The sequence below is a fragment of the Phoenix dactylifera genome, chromosome 3, assembly GCF_051530095.1.
Source record: "Phoenix dactylifera cultivar Ajwa chromosome 3, Ajwa_hap1_PhDact_Kaust_v1.1, whole genome shotgun sequence".
Taxonomy (NCBI): Eukaryota; Viridiplantae; Streptophyta; class Magnoliopsida; order Arecales; family Arecaceae; genus Phoenix; species Phoenix dactylifera.
In genome coordinates, this window is record NC_143192.1 from 8,462,167 (window position 1) to 8,482,691 (window position 20,525).

At 37.2% G+C, this 20,525-nt stretch overlaps 1 protein-coding gene across 9 annotated transcripts in view; it reads right to left on the bottom strand.

Annotated features, from left to right (window-relative positions):
- The window catches only part of LOC103710558 (uncharacterized), a 39,056-nt gene extending 24,378 nt beyond the window's left edge, over positions 1-14,678 (bottom strand). For all 9 annotated transcript variants that reach the window (XR_003386347.3, XR_015976104.1, XR_003386345.3 and 6 more), the window contains exons 1-7: positions 14,297-14,678; positions 10,186-10,295; positions 9,874-10,032; positions 2,654-2,716; positions 2,475-2,564; positions 2,001-2,294; positions 1,715-1,812 (exon numbers count right to left, since the gene is read on the bottom strand). Coding sequence is in view for 6 of the 9 variants with exons in the window: in XM_008796332.5 (XP_008794554.1) it covers positions 1,715-1,812; positions 2,001-2,294; positions 2,475-2,564; positions 2,654-2,716; positions 9,874-10,032; positions 10,186-10,284 (803 nt within the window). In the remaining 3 variants the exon portion in view is untranslated. The remainder of the gene's footprint in view (positions 1-1,714; positions 1,813-2,000; positions 2,295-2,474; positions 2,565-2,653; positions 2,717-9,873; positions 10,033-10,185; positions 10,296-14,296) is intronic.
- Between the last annotated feature and the right edge of the window lie 5,847 nt (positions 14,679-20,525).

A 20,525-nucleotide genomic window follows, 5' to 3' on the forward strand; every position in this document is an offset into this window, starting at 1 on the left:
TTTTGAGACAACAACAACGGTTTTCTGGCCCCCAACCAATTTATTGGGGTAACAAACTTATAATAGTGGTGCAGGCAAGACTCCAAACAAGGTCATTGGTAACCAACCCCAAAAGTCTTTACCAACTAAACATGATGGGACCCAGGAAAAAACCTTTATGATCATAAAACAATCCATCATTCTCACATGGAACTGACTAATTGAATTTAATGGTTGCCCTGCACTGGAAAATCACATTTACATAAGATGATCGACATGAATAATTATACTTTCAACGTTACCATGAATAATTTTATATTATCTCTACATATGCTGTTGTAGAGAAGTTCTATTAATATCACATTTTAGGTTTATGAGCATGCTGTATGGACCACAGAACGAGTCCAGGCTTTTATTGGATCACTGCATTTTATGCCAGATGAATTCAGGAAGAAAGGGGGAAAGAAAAAGAAAAACTATCTTTTGATCTTTTTTGAGACAGCAAGGAACAGTTTTCTGGCCCCCAACCAATTTATTGAGGTAACAAACTTAAAATAGTGGTGCAGGCAGGACTCCAACCATGGTCATTGGTACCCATTTTTCCTTACCAACTAAACAAGCTGGCACCCAGGGAGAAAAAAAAAACTTTATTATCATAAAACAATCCATCAATCTGACATGGTAGCGAGTAGTGACTAATTGAATTTAAAGGTTGCCCTACACTGGAAAATCACATTTACATAAGATGATCTACATGAATAATTATAGCTTCAATGTTACCATGAATAATTTTATATTATCTCTATATACGATGTTGTAGAGATGTTCTCTATTAATATCACATTTTAGATTTATGAGCATGCTGTATGGACCACTGGACCGCAGAATGACTCAAGGCTTTTATAGGACTATTGCATTTATATAAGACGTATTCAGATTATGTTCAGGAAATATGACAGCTGATAGTCTTATAGAAGATATATTATTCAAACCAAATAAGATCCTGCAATAGTTTGACTACAACTTGAAGCATGATGGAATTGTAAAAGCAGTTAACTTAGTAATGGTTTTGGCTAGCTTCAAATGTTATTACTATTAATGAGGACATATTGGACAAGTATGTCAACATGACTTTGAACAATGTTGTATTTAAGTTCATTTATGTGTCTTTAGTGAGTATTTACAGCTTTCACATAATTTTTTATCATATAACAGGCCTGCAACTATGGATATTCAAGCACATCTCGATGTAAAAGACTTCATAACTAAATGTTTCCACAATTTATGTGAAAGACTCTTTCAAGAGAAATTCTTGTTCATATAATCTAAAAATAATATTCCCCATGAGGTCTACAGTTTTATGTCCAGGTCAATTGATTCTTTTTAAGGTTCATGGCTTGAGAAGAATCATACGATCGATATCACGGAAATAACAAGCTCTTATATGCTTAAAAACAAATAAGTCTTTAATAGGGGGCTGAACTTCAATGAGTTGACCTGATAATGATCAAGGCCCACTTCGGTTTAGCAGCCTGCAGATTCTATGAAGCAAGCCTCTTAGGAGTATAATGACAAGTTTGAATCATATTCAACGAGAATTTCAGAAACATTGAATAGTTCCTTAGTTGGCAAATACTGAGATTTGAATTCCGATCAACTTATCTTGTTATGAAATGAAAACAATCCAAACCAATTTGATTTACAGATCCAGTGGAAACAAAGCACAAATACAAACCTTCCAGTTGAATCAAGAAGCAATGTTCTGATGTTATCAGTATGCCCTCTTAGCTTCATATTCTTTGAACCAGTTCTTGGATCCCAAACACGTACAACCTATAAAGAATCACTAATAATTTAAGAAACATATTCCGCAGAAATGTTAAACAATGGTCTTCAATATAACTGTCACACAAGATGTAACAATAAAACTATAAAAAAGGTAGGTGGAAAACTTGCAGTTTCCAAGGCCATCCAAGTACTATGTAAGCTAACACAATAAGAAAAAAGAATCTGAACTGTACCTTTTCAGTTCCACCTGAAACAAGTAAGGTTCCACTATCATTCATTGCAAGGGCATAAACTGACTCCTTATGGCCTTTGGCAGCAATTGGACTATACCCATGTGATTGATTGTGATGCAAAGATATGTTATTGCTTGTATTGATACAGCGCAAACTTGTCATAGGAATCCCAGTGTTTCCATATGAAATTTCATCTTCTGTTGCATCAACAGACTTAGCAGTTGGTAGAAGAGCTGCCTCGATATCCCATATGAAGACCTCCCCACCAAGGCCTCCAGAGGCCACAATATTGCTCTAAAATGCATGGTGTTAAAAAGAATCAGACATCTAGATATATGGTGCATTTTGATTATAAGGAATAAGAAATTATTTACTCATGGAAAAACTAAAAAAAGATTAGCAGATATTAAATTGCATGCCTAAAAAGTCACATGCTTGCGCATTAAGAAATTATTCAAAAAATAAATAGATTACATTTTTTTCGGCCGCAGCAAGACAAATAACATAGTCAGAATGTTGACGGAGCGTTCTCGTACAAGCACCATCAGATAAGCAATTCCATGTCTGGAAAAAAGTTATATATGTACAGATTTATAGAGTGAAACGTAATCTACTGATTGCAAAATGGCAAGAATTTACTGGAGGAAAAGAACCTTCACAGTGGTGTCCGATGAACATGAAACAAGAGTGTTACCAGCCAGAACAGCATCATTAACCTGCATAATAAAGATCAAATATAAGACAGCAAAAGGAGTGTGAAATTAGTTTACTTGAAATTTGATGGCATTATCGTAGATAAACTAAAAGAAGAATTATCCGCACATATGCGTATATATGACAGCAAAACAAATGTATAGAATCTATCAATGAATCTTGATTCCTAATTGACATACATTTTCATGAAATTTAGATTTCAAATGTAGTTACATGCAACCTTTTATACATCACATAGCCTTACCTGTCGTGTCAGCATGGTCAAATACTGTGACAGCTACGTGCCTATCATGTGCCAGGGGCCCATTTCAAATAATTAGTGACAATCATGCAGAACAGCACTAAACAGCATAGGCAAGCACACAAGATACAGTGATACAAACTACTACACCTTGCTATATACTTATGCATGACCCATAGCAAGGTTCGCTGTCTCGGTACCAGACCCCGTACCGGTGCCACATTAGCATAGTGTCGGTATGGTACGGTATAAGATTTTTTGGCGTACCGAGTGTCGATATGCCACCCGTACCGGATACTGGTATCGAACTGGTATGGTACAATACGCCACATACCGTCCAGTTCGAGCTGATACGGCATACGATGATCCATAAGGTCTGGGCCCATATAGCAAAGTTTCAAAAGAAGATGTAAAGGAAGCATAGCTTGTTATATCATATCAAAACTTGGTATTTAATTGATGATGCCTAGTCTTAAGTGCAATGGTAACAGAGAAAAGTGAAAACATATCATAGTCATTATGTTGGGATTATATGACAATGTATATAATCGAGAGAGGGTTGCTAGTGTGTCAGGTGAGGTATGGGTCTGACTTGAACCAGATCCAACCAAAACTATTTTCACGTCAAAGATTAAGACTCAAAGAAGAAATACCACAAGGCATGCCTTGATTGGTTCTTCTAGGCCAGTTTTGGTTGGATTTAGGTTTGAAAGGTTAGATCTAGGTTTTTAGTTAACAATTGTCAGGCTGAATCAAATTCCGTTCAGGTCACTTCCAATTATTTGAGATCCATACTCGACCCACATTAAGTTTTTATTTAAGACCCATGGATCTAATTTTCAAGCATGGACTGGGTCTAAGGTTGGATACATGTTAGCATTGGTCCTGCGCAACCTGATTACAGCCCTGATTTGAGATGTATATAGTATCCTACATCGACCATTCAAGTCCTTAGTTTAGACCCTTTCCAAGTATAAAGGATATGTGGGAGGCCTGCCACATGTTGCAGGAGTAAGCTATGTAGTATGTATACAGTAAGAAATGGGATTCTGCGATGGTACATCTTATTAGAAGAAAACAAATACATGTAGACCTAATTGTGCAACGAGAAAAGATAATTTCATAACTTACTTGCCTCACTAGGAGAACTGCTTAGGCGTGAAAGGCAGATACCTAGCTGATGCGGGAAGGGAAGCCATGATCAAGCATGAAGAGCAATGGTAGGATAATCTCAACAACACTGCCACTAGGGATTAGAAGGCACTACAAAGGAAACAAACCCTCTTTGAGAAGATCCAAATCTATGACTATCCACACACTTCTGCTCTCATGCTTCAGTGACCAAATCAGAGGCTGCTCTTAATTCTCTATAGGTTGGCAAAATTAAGAGCAAAGTCCATCTTCAAACTATGCTTAGCGAAGCAAAGGCCTTGTTTGGTCATCGGACATTGTTAGTGACTAGTAGCTTCCCATGTTCTCCTCTGTAAGAATGGACTTATTTTTTAGGTTGCAACTCTTTAAGAACGAACTTTGTCACTAAATTTGGAAGGGGGAAAGCAGAGAGAGAGAGAGAGGGAGAGCTTTTGTAAATTACATAAAACTACAGCATTTTGGTAGAAGTAGAGATCAAAGAAGCGACCACAAGAATCATCAAAACCAGATTGCATATTTGCAAGATGAGAATGAGGTTTTGGGTATAGTTAGCATCCATTTGTTGTCTGCCTTCTTCCCTTATTTTCTTCCTTCGAGAACTTCATACAGTACCCAAGGTTCGTCGAATCATCTTGAACCGCCCAATACAGGGCATACCGCACCGAACCAACGAGAAACTAGGATGGTTCAGCATTTCAAAATAGTATAGAAGTCCATAATGGCCCAGTTCGCCAGGTAAAACCAACGAGCCTCTTATAAATCCTGTCCCCACCTTCCCATCGACCCCAAACCCAAAATCCCTCAAGCAAGGTCCACCAAACCGGTACTGGGTCCCGAACCTATCGGCGGACGGGTTCGGTGCCGTATCGAGTACCGACACACAGTACACTTGGGCGTGCCGGTTCACATGGTATGCTTGAGTGTGTTAGTTTTGAGTTTTTCAAATTTACTTAATTGGTAATCAATCTTTTTCAACTTTTTCAATGATTTTAAGTCTACTTTGATTTTTTTTTATTTTGTTTGATATTTTTTGATTTTTTTTATGTTTCTATGGTCCCGATTTAACCTAAAGATGCATTTTGTTATTTTAAAGTGATACAAAATATAAAATAATTAGTGAGATGTTGTATGATACAAGAAGCAATATGAAATAACCTCAAATCAATTAGTGAGGTAAAAAATATAAAATAATACAATTAATTAGATAAATTTAAAGTACATTATACATATCGATATCTAAAATTTCGTCAAGTGGCGATGCCTCTTGAAGATATCCGGATCATTAGCATAGTCAGAAGACACATTAGCCCACCCCTCTAACCGAGCATGTTGTAGTCTTATATATTCATTCCTTAATTATAAATACTCTCGGATCTCTCATTGAAGCTCTGACTCTGAGAGGTGTCCTTTGGCTGATAAAATGGTTGTGAAGGGACCCATCCGAATAAGTCGGTAGTAAAATCTGATCCGTAAAATGCTCCAAACTGCGTAGAATAGTAGCCACCAGAAAATATCTAAGACGCACCATATCCATATCCGTATAGGTCATAAGTTGCATGTGGTTGTGGTTAATAGGATCCAATTTATGACTCGAAATCTAATACGTCTATGAATCCTACTCCACAAACAAGATCATTTGCAGTGGCATCATGTCCTCCTGAATGACCTCAAGGAGCCAGTCTCCTATATGCAATCGTATTTTCGCGAGTTGTACCAAATCGTGCACTGTGGTCCCTATCCTGTGGACATGCATCAAAGGCTACCTTTCTCAATTTTTTCTAAATTTAGGCCTAAGCCGCTGTATGCATGATCGCATCAAAACATGAATAAATGAACACCAAATTTTGCTGGAGAGTAGCTTGCATGCCCCTAAATACGTTTATGATTTTACATTTTTTTAAAAATTTTATTTTTTTTATTTTTTATTTTTAATCTAAAAATATATTTTTATTTTTAAAAATTATGTATAATCCGAAAATTAAAAGTTTTTAAGCATTGTGTATATCAACCATAGATTTACAACTTAACATAAAATCAAGCCCAAATCAAAAAATTTGGCATAATCTTTTCTTATTTTGCAACTTTTGAGCTATTTTTTGGAGCCCAAAAAAATAAAGAAAATGAAATAGGAGAGAGGAAGCACACCTTATTAGGCTTGGATCTTTTTTCAATCGCGTTGAATCGGTGTGATTTTGCAAATTGGGGGAAAAGAGAGCCGTTAGAGTGTACGTGTTACAGAGAAGCAATATTGGGAAGGCGTCGAGCCTTCCCAACCTCTTCTTTAACAAAAGAAAAAAAGGAAGAGGGGCTCCAGTTCCGAATCGGGCCGACTCGGTGCTAACCGGACAGTTCGCACCGAGTACGTATGGAACCAGCCAGTTCCAAATGGTTCCAGCCGGTTCGCGACCAATTCTGGCCGGTTCGGGCCAGACCCGATATTATTAGGCGAATCAACCTGATCCTCGCCCTCCTCCTTTCTTGTAGCTAGACGTCGATGCTCGATGCCACTCTATCCTCTCTCCAATCTCTCCGCCTCGCCCTCCTTATGAGTCTGATAGCCAGGTGCCCTACTTCGACCCCTCCCTCTTGCCATGCCAACCACCAAGTACCATAGCTCACCAAAACCCTTGTACCTCCACACATCACCTCCTCTGTCGAGAGTCTCTCTAGATTGAGCCTGAAATGGTTGTACCAGCATCAAACCGACACCAGACTACATACTGTGTGTCAGTATGGTACCTGACTATATGGGTCACGGTATTGAATCAATGGACCTTGGCAGTGCCTTTTTCTTTTTCCAACTCTGGTGGTGCTAAAAAGATTAAGCAACAGGAGACTTGATTCATTCTCCCCAAAGAGAAGAGGAATGGTTTAAGTAGGCTTCATGACTGAATTAGATGATAGAGGCTACCATCTTTCAAATGAAGTGGGCAGAGTCCCTTATCCAAGGCTTTCTCCTATAGAGACCTAAAGAGAGAAAGAAGTCATTTAAAAGCCCTCTATTGTTTTTAAAGAATTATGTAAATCTAATAACACTAATCGATACCATTAGGTTTTTGATGTCATATGCAGTTTCAACAAGTTAAAGCAAATAGGCCATTGGATCCAAATAAATGGATGAACAGGTGAAGGAAAATGTCCTATGTAAAACTCAAAGAACTATTGTCTCTCCAAAATACCTAGCATACGTCCCATAGCACGCCTCAATGCCCTAGAATTGATTGGCAATAACGGCATTAGGATGGCAGCTAACCATAAAGTTGTAAAACTTTAAAGGATCATTTTAGGAACAATAATCCCAACCATTATAGAATGGAGACACTAGCAGTTTATTTTTTGGGCTTTAGGCTTACAAAGATGACTTAGAGGATAAAGGTAGATGATAAAAGTAGAAGGCATAAAAATCAAAAATACTCAAAGTCAAGGAAGTGCTCAAATTCCTCATCTTTGCAGCAAAATAAGGAAGTTATGTATTTGCACTATTAGACTACTAAATTTACTTGGGCCTTAAATTCTCTATGAAATAAAACTGACAAACCTTCCAGAGAACTTTAGGTATAGGGCAAGTTGGGTGATGACAAACTCAACTCAACTAAGGCTTAATACCAAACTAGTTAGAGTCAGCCACATGAATCCTTTTCCTCCCTTCCAATTTTGCAAAGCATGGAGTTTTTTAATTGTAAAAAACATTGAACAGATTTGTCAACTACATCAAATCCACATTAGAGATATTAAAATAAACCTAACAGCAGGTGAAACTCAAACTAACCTAATGCATTCATATGTCTAAATAAATCTCTTTCAAATAGAGAAGTGCCCGCAATAACAAACACACAATTTCCATACTAAACTAGAAACAATCTAACAACTTTTGAAATGATGACAAGACCCAACTAACCCCTCCAAAGTAGAGGGTGCCAACTAGCTCAATTGGTAAAGTCGCTGGTTTTGATGCTAGTGGCATGGGTTCAAATCCTAACATCACCCAATTCCTCCCATCCTAGTTCTCAAAAGAAGAGAGAGAGAGAGAGAGAGAGAGAGAGAGAGAGAGAGAGAATATGGCACAACATGGCCACATATGAATGCCTAGTTCCATTAGAATATGGACCTCTGATATGCTAGGTTTTGTTCACAACTGAGGTTCCACTATTAGTTTCTTTGCCTAGTTGGCCCACACACTGCTTCAACATCAAATACTATCGAGTATCTCAAAGTATTGCTTATTCTTGCATAAGCTTCCTAGGTGAAGACGTTAAATATTTTGTATTTGGTCAAGTATAAGCTCCCCTTTTTCTATCACAAACATCTTCGCAAACAAGCAACAACAAGGTTCGCCTTCTCGATATCAGACCCCGTACCGGTACTATCCTGATACTTCCTATACCTATGAATTCCATTGGACCCAGAAATGAGACATTGGAAGAATCTTTTTAGTCTTCCAATATCAATAGGTTGATTGTTTCGCTCCTGTATCTTCTAAAAGGGAAAAAGATTTCTGATCCAATTCGATTCAGTGGGATCTTTCACTCACATTTTTTTCCACCAAGAACGTTTTATGAAACTCTTTGACCCCCGAATTCAATGTCGCTACATTGGATACGGAGGTCAATTTGGTGTATCGACACTTGGTGTGCCTCCTGTACTGCGTACCAATTTAGTACTAGTATGGTCGGTATACACCGGTACCTACGGCATAATATGAGCAACAAAATTTGAACCAAAAAAGTGATAGACTAAAGTAGATATCTTTATCATCTTCATAATTCATTTTTCTTTCTTTCCTTTTGACCTGCATGCAAGACTACATATCATACCCACAGATATTGGTCACATTTATACATGTTAAACAAAGAGGGGATAGAAACCACCCTCTCTCAAATGTGAAGAAAAGCCAGCGGAAAAAAAAAGAGGAAAAGACATCATTCCTCCTGCTCAAACCTGCACCTCTTCCTCCTTGGATGCAATTTGGGGTTGTGTCAAGTTAGGGCCAACCAACGAAATACCCAACCTTAACTTGATCTGACCCATCAACTTAACTAAACTACATAAGTTTAGTTAGGTCATGTAAGGTTGGTCAAGTTCTGTTGGCTCAAGAGACAATTACTAATGAAAAGTTTGTAGTTTATCAGACACAGACTACAATTGGGTTCGTTGGCTAGAAGCTTTAGAACTATAGGTTTTATAGGTTGGGTTGGTTAAAAAGTACATAAATATACATTAAAATATGAGTGAGACTGGATGGGAGCCTTTGGTAGAAATTTAGATCGGATTCACAATAGGTCAAGTAATACAAACACCAATGCATTGTGTATATAAAAGTTTGAGACCACAAGTTGATGTATAACTAACTAAGCCAAAATTGATAAAATAGTGTAAGAACATCACAAAATTACCACATAACTGAGAGTCTCCTACAAAGTAAGAGTCACCAATGGATAGGTCTACTTAAATAATAAAATCAAATAAATTTCAAAAGCATGAACAAATTCATTGTATATGACATAAATGAATAAAGACTCTTATTTCAAACTAAGCATTTGGAAGATAATAAAAGTAGTCGTCACCTTGGGTAAAGGACATAAGTGGCAGAATAGTTGAAATTATTTCATTGTGATTAAGACATCCATTTTACAAAGGATAGAAGATGTAAAGTGGATGAGAAATAACAATCTGATAACAATAAAAACATACCATGCACAAACAGAAAAGATGATTTCTTATTATATATGTAGAAAAGAATCCAAGGTAAGGTGTAGGAACATATACCCAGTCAACATGTGACTCAAATGTTGCCGAGTAGGTAGCATCATTATCAGTCAAAGCCCATCTCTTCAGTGTCCCATCACGGCTCCCAGTGAAAAGATAATCACAGCCATCAGGAGACAGAGATTTTAAAACAGCCAGGCAGTTCACACCTGCACAATGCTGCAGAAAAGACAATACCTGAAGTGGAACAATATGTCCAACACCTACATCCACAACTTAATCTTGAAACCCAAAGCAATGATCATTTTATACCAAGGTGGTGCTAGAAAGGATGATAAGGAGAATAAGTGAAGGGGGAGAAAAACACCATACCTTCGTGTCATCGGCATCATTCAGCACATATGTTAAGCGTTTTTCTTTTCTAGGACGTGATGAATTTGATGTGTTACCAGCACTTCCCACACGATGCATTGCAAGTGTCCCTAAAACAAATGACATCAATACTGTCAAAGAAACCATCTTCATATTTGTTTACTTTTTAAATAAATGAAAAGGGCAAAACTAACAGGAAGAAGCAATGAATAATAACGGTACAGCAAAACAGTGATAACATGTCAGCACACATGCAGTAAACCAATCCTTCATTCAAAAAAGAATTTGCAGGTTGTGATTCACATATCAACATTTCATTTGGTGATAAAAATTTCAAGCCCGATGCTTTGCACAAAAGTTCTTGCAAGTTGCCTGCTGCTTTGTTTTGTAAAAATCATTCATAAATCCACATGTTACTTAGGGCTCGTTTGGTTCGCGGGAAAAGAAGGGGGGAAAGTGTGGTCAACGGGAAAGTAATGAGATGCCTCTTGTTTGGTTGGAGTTTTCAAAGGAGAGAGAAGGAAAAGTTGAATTCCCATGGGAATATGATTCCCACATTTCGGGCTCGTTTGGTTCGCAGGAAAAGGAGGGGGGAAAGTGTGGTCAACGGGAAAGTAATGAAATGCCTCTTGTTTGGTTGGAGTTTTCAAAGGAGAGAGATGGGAAAGTTGTATTCCCATGGGAATATGATTCCCACATTTCATGGGAAAGTCTTTCCCATGAGAAACATGGGAAAGTTACTTTCCCATGAGGTGGGAATCACTCTTTTTTTATTTTTTCCCAAAAAGACCCTTCAGCATTAAAGAAGCATTAAAGAGGCATTAAAGACCTAATTTTTATTAAGGGCATAAAAGAAATTATACTTAACTTTCCTAGGAAAGTGGATGGTCAACCAAACATAACCACTTTGGAAATTTGTCACTTTCCCATAGTTAACCAAACATGCCAAAAGTACTTTCCTAGGTATCCTCTTCCTAGGAATCTGATTTCCAGGAATCATATTCCTAGGAGGGAAAATACTTCCCGCGAACCAAACGAGCCCTTCATGGGAAAGTCTTTCCCAAAAGAAACATGGAAAAGTTACTTTCCCATGAGGCAGGAATTACTCCATTTTTACTTTTTTCCAAAAAGTCCTTTCAGCATTAAAGAAGCATTAAAGAGACATTAAAAACCTAATTTTTATTAAGGGCATAATAGAAATTATACATAACTTTCCTAGGAAAGTGGATGGCCAACCAAACATAAGTACTTTAGAAATTTGCCATTTTTCCATGGTCAACCAAACATGCCAAAAGTACTTTCCTAGGCATCCTTTTCCTAGGAATTTGTTTCCCAGGAATCATATTCCTAGGAGGAAAAATGCTTCCCGCGAACCAAACGAGCCCTTAGTGATAAGAATGATTCAAGCCCTATCTTTGCACACACACATGAACACACACAAAAAAAATGTAAATCATGGTTCACCCTAAAATTTATGATGCTATAACTACAAAATAATTAAGTGTTCTTTATACTACATATTACCTATGATGCATTATATAGGTAATAGTGCCCATGATTTCGTCATATCAGAATTATTCGGTTATTTTCCAATTACAGTGGCCTGAAACCGGTGCTGTGACACAGCAAGAGGGGATTTCAAAAAAAATAGCATAATACCATTCCATTATGAATGTTATAGCTCCGAATGACAATTTTGGCCATCAACATTATATGGCTAAAATAGTGGTATTGAGTATTAACACCATGACCAACACACTATATTAACAAATTGCCAATCAGTTCAAGATAAGTGTTTCCTTAAAGTCAGCATTTTGAGTTCTGCACAAAAAAAAAAAAATCTGTCTACTGGCAATCAAGCCCATGAACAAATAAAAATCAACTTTTAAAACTCATCTACAATTTTTCCCTGACATGCACCAGATTCACTTTGTTTTACTTAAAAATCAAGCTTTGTTAATATGATTACTAACATTTAACAAATCAAGATAAAGTTGTTTTGGTACATTAATAAATTAAGATAAACTTGGCACGATGGTAAGGTTTGCTCCAATGTGACCTGGATATCATAGATTTAAAACACGGAAATAGCTTCTTCACACATGGGAGTAAGATTGCATACACCTGACCCTTCTTAAACCTTGCAATGTCGGAAGCCTCATACACTGAATGATACTTTTTTTTTAATAAATTAAGATTAAATTTAAGGGAAAAAGGCTTCCACTGGTGATAATGCATTCTTTCAAAACATGAGCTCATATTACTTAATTTAAGAAGGTAAGGAACATTTGTTTGATAATATATGAGTAAACTAGCATGCCTCATAAGTCCTTGCTGGCATTTTTGGGAGGATGAAGCCTATAAACATGCTCTGCCTACCACCTCAACAGGTTGCTTGAGCTAGGTTGACCATAGTGTAGACCAAGGTTCGTCTACCATACCAAACCCGGGGTACGGAGCGTACCGTACCGTACTGATTCAGTACCGGTACATGGTATGCCGAATCGGCTCCATACCATATTGTACCGTCATAGTGATAGTGTGGCACAGGTACTGGGGCCGATACTAAGACGATATACCTTCATGTAGACACATGTTCCTTTTGAAAAGGTTTTCAAGAATCATATGGTCAAGATGGGATAGAAAAAGATCAACAACTACGGTTTTAAATACCGATGGAATAGAAAAGTGTCCCACCGTCCTGAGCATCTGGATGGAGCCATGTCCCAAGTGTCAAAATGGCACTAGTCAGAAAAAATGGACTAGGATGGGATAGGACATTCACCATCCTTAGTGTCACGATGCAGAGCACATCATTCTAAGGATAAATTGGGAGGATGCCATCCCACAATATTTAAAACTTTGCTAACAACTGTGGCTATATTGTAATCTAAAATGTCCATGGTTCAGCACAAGGTCAGCCAGAAAATACCGCATTGTCCCAACTGGTTATGCAAGGGCAGTCAACTAATCATTTGCACCTAGTATACACACCCGGCTAATCATGTTAGTTGTCATGCAATATAAAGTGAACAAGAGGTTGAGAGCATGTTTTTTTTTGCAGTCTAAAAATGTTGTATTAGAGTCTCAAACATAATTCAATATCACTACGTAGCAATCCAAATTATCCAAGATTAGAACTAAAACATTTTCCTCACGCATATATTAATAGTTGTAGAGTAATTGCAAAAAGAATTCTGCATCTATAGATGTTGATGCCTAGCATAACATGCTATAGTTTGACCATCACAAACAGCGAAGGTAATAAATACAAAATGTTAAATAGTTTTTGTAGTTGATAAATGAAGGATAAAGTTGGACAGTTCCATGGTTGTTTGGACTGTCCACAAGAACATGAAGAATTGTTGTGATAACATAACATAACAACTTGTGATCTTATATAGCCTTAGAAACAAGTCTATTCGGAAAAATACACACAAGAACAAAAGAAACGTGAAATCCATTATAAAATAAGTCACCAGATTAACTGGATCTACATTAAAGCGAACTCGGTTAACCTATAACAGTCATCAGATGTTATGTATAATTGAATATAAACATTAGCAGTACAAGGACTAATTTCAAACTGATAGTGATTGATCATTAAGCATAAGCAAGTTAAATTTTTCAACTGATAGCTTTCCAGTCATTAGATGTTTCTTCCATAGCACATACTTTGAAGGCAAATAGAAGAATGTGCACTTAGTAGGGCCCAACCTTTCAGAATAGGATCTCAATTCGCAAAATTTATCATTTCTTCTATAAAAGGACTTCTAGAAGATTATCATAGAAGAGAACCTAGTAATCAGCTACGTGCAGGTTAAGATTAAATTCCTAACACGCCCCGCATGATGATTCCCCGAGTACTACTAATCTAGGAAACCAGAATTAGCTCCAAAAATGAATCGACCGAAAGAATCAACGTCTTTTTGCAACAAAACCCTCGATACCAGATGGAATCGAGTCGAGAAATCGAAGACCCGGACAGTTTACACCATGATTAAAAGTATCCGATCACGGCGATCGATCGACTCAAGAACCTGATCGTTCAAGATGACGAGGGTTAGGGTTTGGGGCGAGGGAAGGAGCGGTGAGAGAAGAGAGGACGTACTGAGACGAAACGATGGCGATTGATCCCCAGTGCCGTTCGGAATGGCGGAGAGGGCTCGATGAGAGAGACGACGACGGGCCACCCCAGTCCCCAGGAAGGGTAGTTTTTACTTTTTTCCTTTTTCTCGTTTTAGCTTTTTTGGAGGCTCCATTTTTGACTTGGTGCGTTCCGGGGTGCCGCTTGGCCCGCGTTGATCCCCAACCAAATCCATAGTTTGCGTTTGGTCGAGACCAGTGTATATTAGACTTCAGCGCGTCTTGGAAACATACGTACCCTGCCGTCAATAGATCCCTCGGAAATAAGATGCCACCAAACTACATCACGGAGAAATTTTAGTTGCAGAAAGGGAACAGGCGAGGGGAAGAAAAGACGGTGGATTCCCTGGAAGAATACGATGATTGGGCTTATCCAGTCGGGCCTGGGCCTGGGCCTGGGCTTGGGCTCGGGCCTGGTTCAGCTCAAGATTTGAAAAAAAAAATAGTTTATGAATAATGAATATCCTCCTAAGAATTCAAATTTGCACGAATATTTTTTTAAATTTATATTTATTATTGCACCTTCATAAAATACTGTTTTTGCACAAATATCCCTAAATAACAGTTCTTCTAACACCGTTAATAAGGATCATATATTTTAATTAAAAATAAATTAAAATTTTGAAATTTTTTTTTTTATCTCCTATCGCTATCGCCTTATAAATGTTTCTTTTTGTGCATCTACCCATTAAAGTTATTTTAGTTATTTTAATTTGAAACTGTTATTTTTTAATGGCGTTAGATGGCGTAGGTACATATGCAAAAACAAGGATAAAAAAATATAGAATAGCAGAGCCAGTATTTTACGGGGGTATACATGCAAATATCAATTTTGGAAGGTATTTATGCAAAATTCGATATTTAGGAAGGTATTCAAATAAAAAAAACCTAAAAAAAAAACTTCAAATCTCCAAAAATCTTTGGGCCAGCTCATATGGCCTGGCCAAGTCCAAACGATTCCAGCCTTGCAAAAGAGAGAGCAATGCACGTGGACAATTGTCTTGCCATGGGGCTAGAGATGATTGGTATACTTATGGATGGTTAAAAATTAGAAATAAATAGACATAAATAAAAAAACATTGATTAATAATGATGTATCTAGAAAATGCTAAATAATAGTAGTCCTTGTGGACTACCTTCAAAATCAAAGGAGGAGAGGGTCCGACATCATTAACAAAAGTAAATAAAAATAAGAGGGATGGGGGGTTAGAGTAAATATGATTTTATTTTTGTGTAAGCAGCTGGTGTACCCAAAAAAAAAAAAGATTTTAGAAATCTTCTTTTAATATGGCCATTGCATCTCAATCTAGCAATTATAGCTACATATATATCACATCTTGTATCTAAATTATATCCCTCTAAGAAAATTTATAAATATACATTGTAAATATTGCTGCAGATTTCAAATTCCTCCCCTCTTGCACATATGTTTAAAATTTGAATTTAAATCAGATTTGGTTGAGATCTGATTTGGGTTGTTCCTATTCCTTTGCATGCGCCAACTAAAGGAGATTTTCTGAAGATAAATTTCGAATTTTGAATGAAAATTCGGAGGCCATTAAAAAGGGTCAAACATGGGCACCAAAAACACATCGATTTTAGCCTTCTTCCTCACACGCCTCCTCCTCCTCTTCTTCTCCATTTTAGATAGGGTTTTCAGGGTGAATATCTAGAAGATTCAAGATCAGATCTGAGTCCTCTACTTTTCTTACAAACCTCATCTCCATCTGCTTCAAGACGATTGATCAAGAGTTGATTGAATTCCGGCGAGCAGATTTCAGCTTTCAAGTGTTCTGCAGCTGCTAGTACTGTTGCGGAAGAAGATCCTTCAGGGCTTCGCGTGTACTTCTCGTAGAGGCCATTCGTGTGCGTGGCTGCGAAGTCAAGGATCGGATCCACAACTTTCATCCATCATAAAAGGTATTAATCTAGCATTAATCATTTATTATGGTGTCAAGGTCTAGGTCCGATTCCCCGAGGTTTTACCCTCTTTTGGGGCTCCTCACGGAGATATCTCTAGAATTCATTCGATGGATATTCAGAGATTAATTGGAATAGAATTCTTAAGTTTCAGATCTGATAATTAATCATGCATAAAAGTTTTAGCATAATTGTTTAAACGATTCCGGCATAATCCTATGTGTTCTTAATGTGCTGATTTCTAGATTTGATCTTGTAAGCATGCATGAATTAAATTGTTTGATTCATTTTTCCGCTGCATTTTTGAAACTTAAAAAGAACTACGTGTGGCTTGATCCCCCTTGTGAAGGGGTACGTAGGCAACCCGATCAGGTTCAGCCATGGTTTAAAAAAAAAAAATTCAGCATGCTAAACACCGAAGAACCTAGGATGCACTTTCAGTGGTATCAGAGCCAGGTTTATATTTAAACTTTTATGTTTTAATTATTGCAATTAAATATGAAATCATTAACATGTTTAGATTAGATCTAAAGTGCTTTTTATGATTGATTTAATTGCTGATTATGCATGATTAAGTAGATCTGAAATTTTGGATGCATATAATGCATGTTTGTGTTAGGATTAGTAACATGAATAAATCTGAAATCATAATATTGTTTAGATTAGATCTAAATAAAGTTTATGATTCATATGATCTCTGATTTTAATGAACAAATCAGATCTGAAAATAAAAGTAAAAAAATAAATACATAAGATGTATGTTGTTTGTATTAATTCATGTTGTTATGTATATGTGATGCATGAACATAAAACATAATGACTTAAACATGAATTAAATCTGATTACATGTGATTAATTACAAAAACTCATATCTAAAAATGTGTTTTAAGAACTGAAAGATTGAAATTAATATGTAATTAAAAAAAAATATGCAATGATCAAAACTTTCATAAGTCTAAACTTAATTAAGAATTAAGTGTTATGAAATAGAATTGTAACTCAATTAATTGACATTGCATAATTCTTTGGGCATATGGATTAGCTTGAATCAAGTTCTTAGGATTGGGTTAGACCTAAGGTTAGAATCATACATGGACTAATAGAATTAATTGATCAAATCTAATTAAGTAGTAACTAGATTAGGTCAAGAAAATTCTAGGTCAATTTACAATAGTTGTAGATGGATCAAGTCCATGTCTTTGATTAGACCAAGATGGAACTTGATTTAGGCTCAGTGGTGCAGCCCGAGATATTTGAGTAATCAAATCGAAATTGATTAACCAGTCGGTGTCTAAGATAAGTTTGACAGACTCGACCAGTGGTTTTTAATTGGGAGCTACTCGCACTGATTCGTCTTTGTCGAGTTAATAGTATATCCCTTCCACCGATCTCACTTACCTGGCCGACATGGTCAATCACATTTTGATTGGATCACTTAATGATTTGAGTTAGTCCATGCCTTAAGAAAAATCAGTATGACTGATTTAGGTGTCTTCTTAATCGGTTTCAGTCTAATCTGATTTGGTGAAGTCAGTGGGAGAAATTAGACTAACCGGATCTTCTCATCTATCCTAATTATGAAATCCTCTAAAATTATTAGGTCCTTAAAATGAAATGGTTATGGGGATAACTAAGTCATAGCCTCCCATTAAGTTGGGTGATAATGGGTCCAATATTTTGATAATTATTAGAGGCGCCACACGCCTGGTACTTATCAAGCATTGGAATTGTTATTCAATATATGATGAGTTAAGTGTACCTTCAATAGGCGGTCAAGTGAGCCGAGCCACACTCGGGCTTGGTCGTCTATTAGTTGATTAGACTTAACCCTATCATTTAATGGTTGGACCTGACTAGGGTATTCGGTGGAGGCGCCACACGCCTGCCGAAAAACCTAGGGCAAAATTATCACTAGAAGTTGCTTATTGAAGCAATTGGTTAAGAACCTACCAATAGGTGCAATGGGTTGGCCGAGCCACACTCGGGCCTATATGCGATCTATTGGGTTCTAGTGCCCACTAAAGAATTAGGAGTAATTTTTCGAATTAGAGGTAGAGGCTACCAATTTGTATAAAATAGTGGGAGTACCTTTAGACTAAAGTCCAAGTCTATTGAGTTTAGTCAATTCATATACTAATAGCCAAAAAAAAATTTTATGCAAAAATGGCCATTTTGTCACTTCGCTCATTGTTGGACAATGACAAGTTGACTGGTCCAAATTTCAATAATTGGCATAGAAAACTGAAAATAATGCTAGAGCATGAGAGGATCCTTTATGTGATAACGGATCAAGCACCTAAGCAGCCCGCTGCTAATGCATCAAGATCGGCTAGAGACACTTATCAGAAGTGGCTCAGTGATCGGATCACTGTTCGATGCATCATGTTGGCAGCAATGAGTGATGAGTTTAGTAGGCATTTTGAGAATACGCAGCCGGAAGATATCATTCAAGTGTTGAATGAATCATTCGGCGTTCCTGACGATGTTGAGAGGCACAAAACTAGTTGTGCCATCTTCAGCGCCCGAATGAAAGATGGAACCTCGGTAACTGATCATGTACTGTATATGATTGAGTTGATCGAGCATCTAAGCTCTCTTGGATTTTCCCTTCATGATCAATTGGGAAAGGATGCCATACTAAACTCATTGCCTAGATCATATCGTCCTTTTCTCACACATTTTCGTATGACGAAATCTGTAGTGAATTATCACCAATTATTGGGGTTACTATAGACGTTTGAGAATGATCACCAACTTCTTAAGAAGATGGTGAACTTAGTGGGAGGTTCATCCAAGGGTCGCCCCTTTAAAAAAGGAAAAAAAAATAAAATCCAAAAGAAACAGGTGCACCATGCTCAGCGCCTCAGCCTAGTCAGAAAAAGAATAAAAAGACTGATCAGAGAAAGGCGGAGTGCTTCTTCTGCAAGAAGCAAGGACATTGGAAGAGGAACTGTCCTCTTTACATTGCATCCCTCGATCCGAACCGGCCTAAGAAAAGTGGGCAATCAGTTGCCAATCAAGGTACTTATATGATAACACCTTGCAATTTATCTATTTGTGATAATTCGACCTGGGTATTGGATACCGGTAGTCCTTTTAATATTTGCAATTTGTTGCAGTGGCTACAAGTCAGTAAGGGGTTTGAAGAAGGAGAAAGGTTCCTGAATGTTGGAGATGGAAGACCAGTTCCAGTTCTAGCTTTAGAAATTCTTAAACTTGAATTCAGCTCTCATGTAAATGTCCTTAGTGATTGTCACTATTGTCCAAGTTTTCTATTGAATATCATTTCTGTAGGCCTTCTGGCCAAAAATGGTTATGAAATATCAATAAAAAAGGATTATTGCAATGTCATTTGGAATGATGTTGTTGTAATGAATGGAATTCTGAGTAATGGCATTTACATTTTGTCACAGCCTGTTCATGTAATGTATAAATCCAATAAGCGCCATAGAATAGATAATGTCACGGATGTCTACCTTTGGCATCATAGGCTAGGTCATATTAACAAGAACAGGATGAACAGGTTAAGTAAAGAGGGAATCCTCAATGTTAATGATTGCGAATCATTGACAACCTGTGAATCATGCCTTCTTGGTAAAATAACTAAATCACCTTTTACCGAAAAAGGTGAACGAGCCAGTGATTTATTGACCCTTGTACATTCTGATGTATGTGGGCCAATGATGTATGGACATTAGTTGACCCACTCGAAGGGATTAAACCCATAGGGTGTAAGTGGATATTCAAAAGGAAACGGGGCGCAGACGGAAAGGTAGAGACCTATAAAGCCCGTTTGGTTGCCAAGGGATATCGTCGATATTATGGTATTGACTATGACAAGACGTTTTCTCCTGTGGCAATGCTCCAGTCCATTCGGATTGTGCTTGCGATAGCAGCACATTTAGACTATGAAATCTGGCAAATGGATGTAAAGACCGCATTTCTAAATGGAGATTTAGAAGAGGAAGTGTATATGATACAACCTGAAGGTTTTACATCTGCTGATGAGTCTAAAGTATGCAAGCTTCAAAAATCCATTTATGGATTAAAGCAAGATTCACGGAGTTGGAATATATGTTTTGATAAGGTAATCAAAACATATGGCTTCATTAAGAATGAAGAGGAACCTTGCATTTATAAATGGGCAAATAGTTCCGTTATTATATTCCTTATTTTATATGTGGATGACGTTCTTTTAATCGGAAATGACATTCCTGCATTACAAAGAATAAAGGTTTGGCTATCATCTCAATTTGCCATGAAGGATTTGGGAG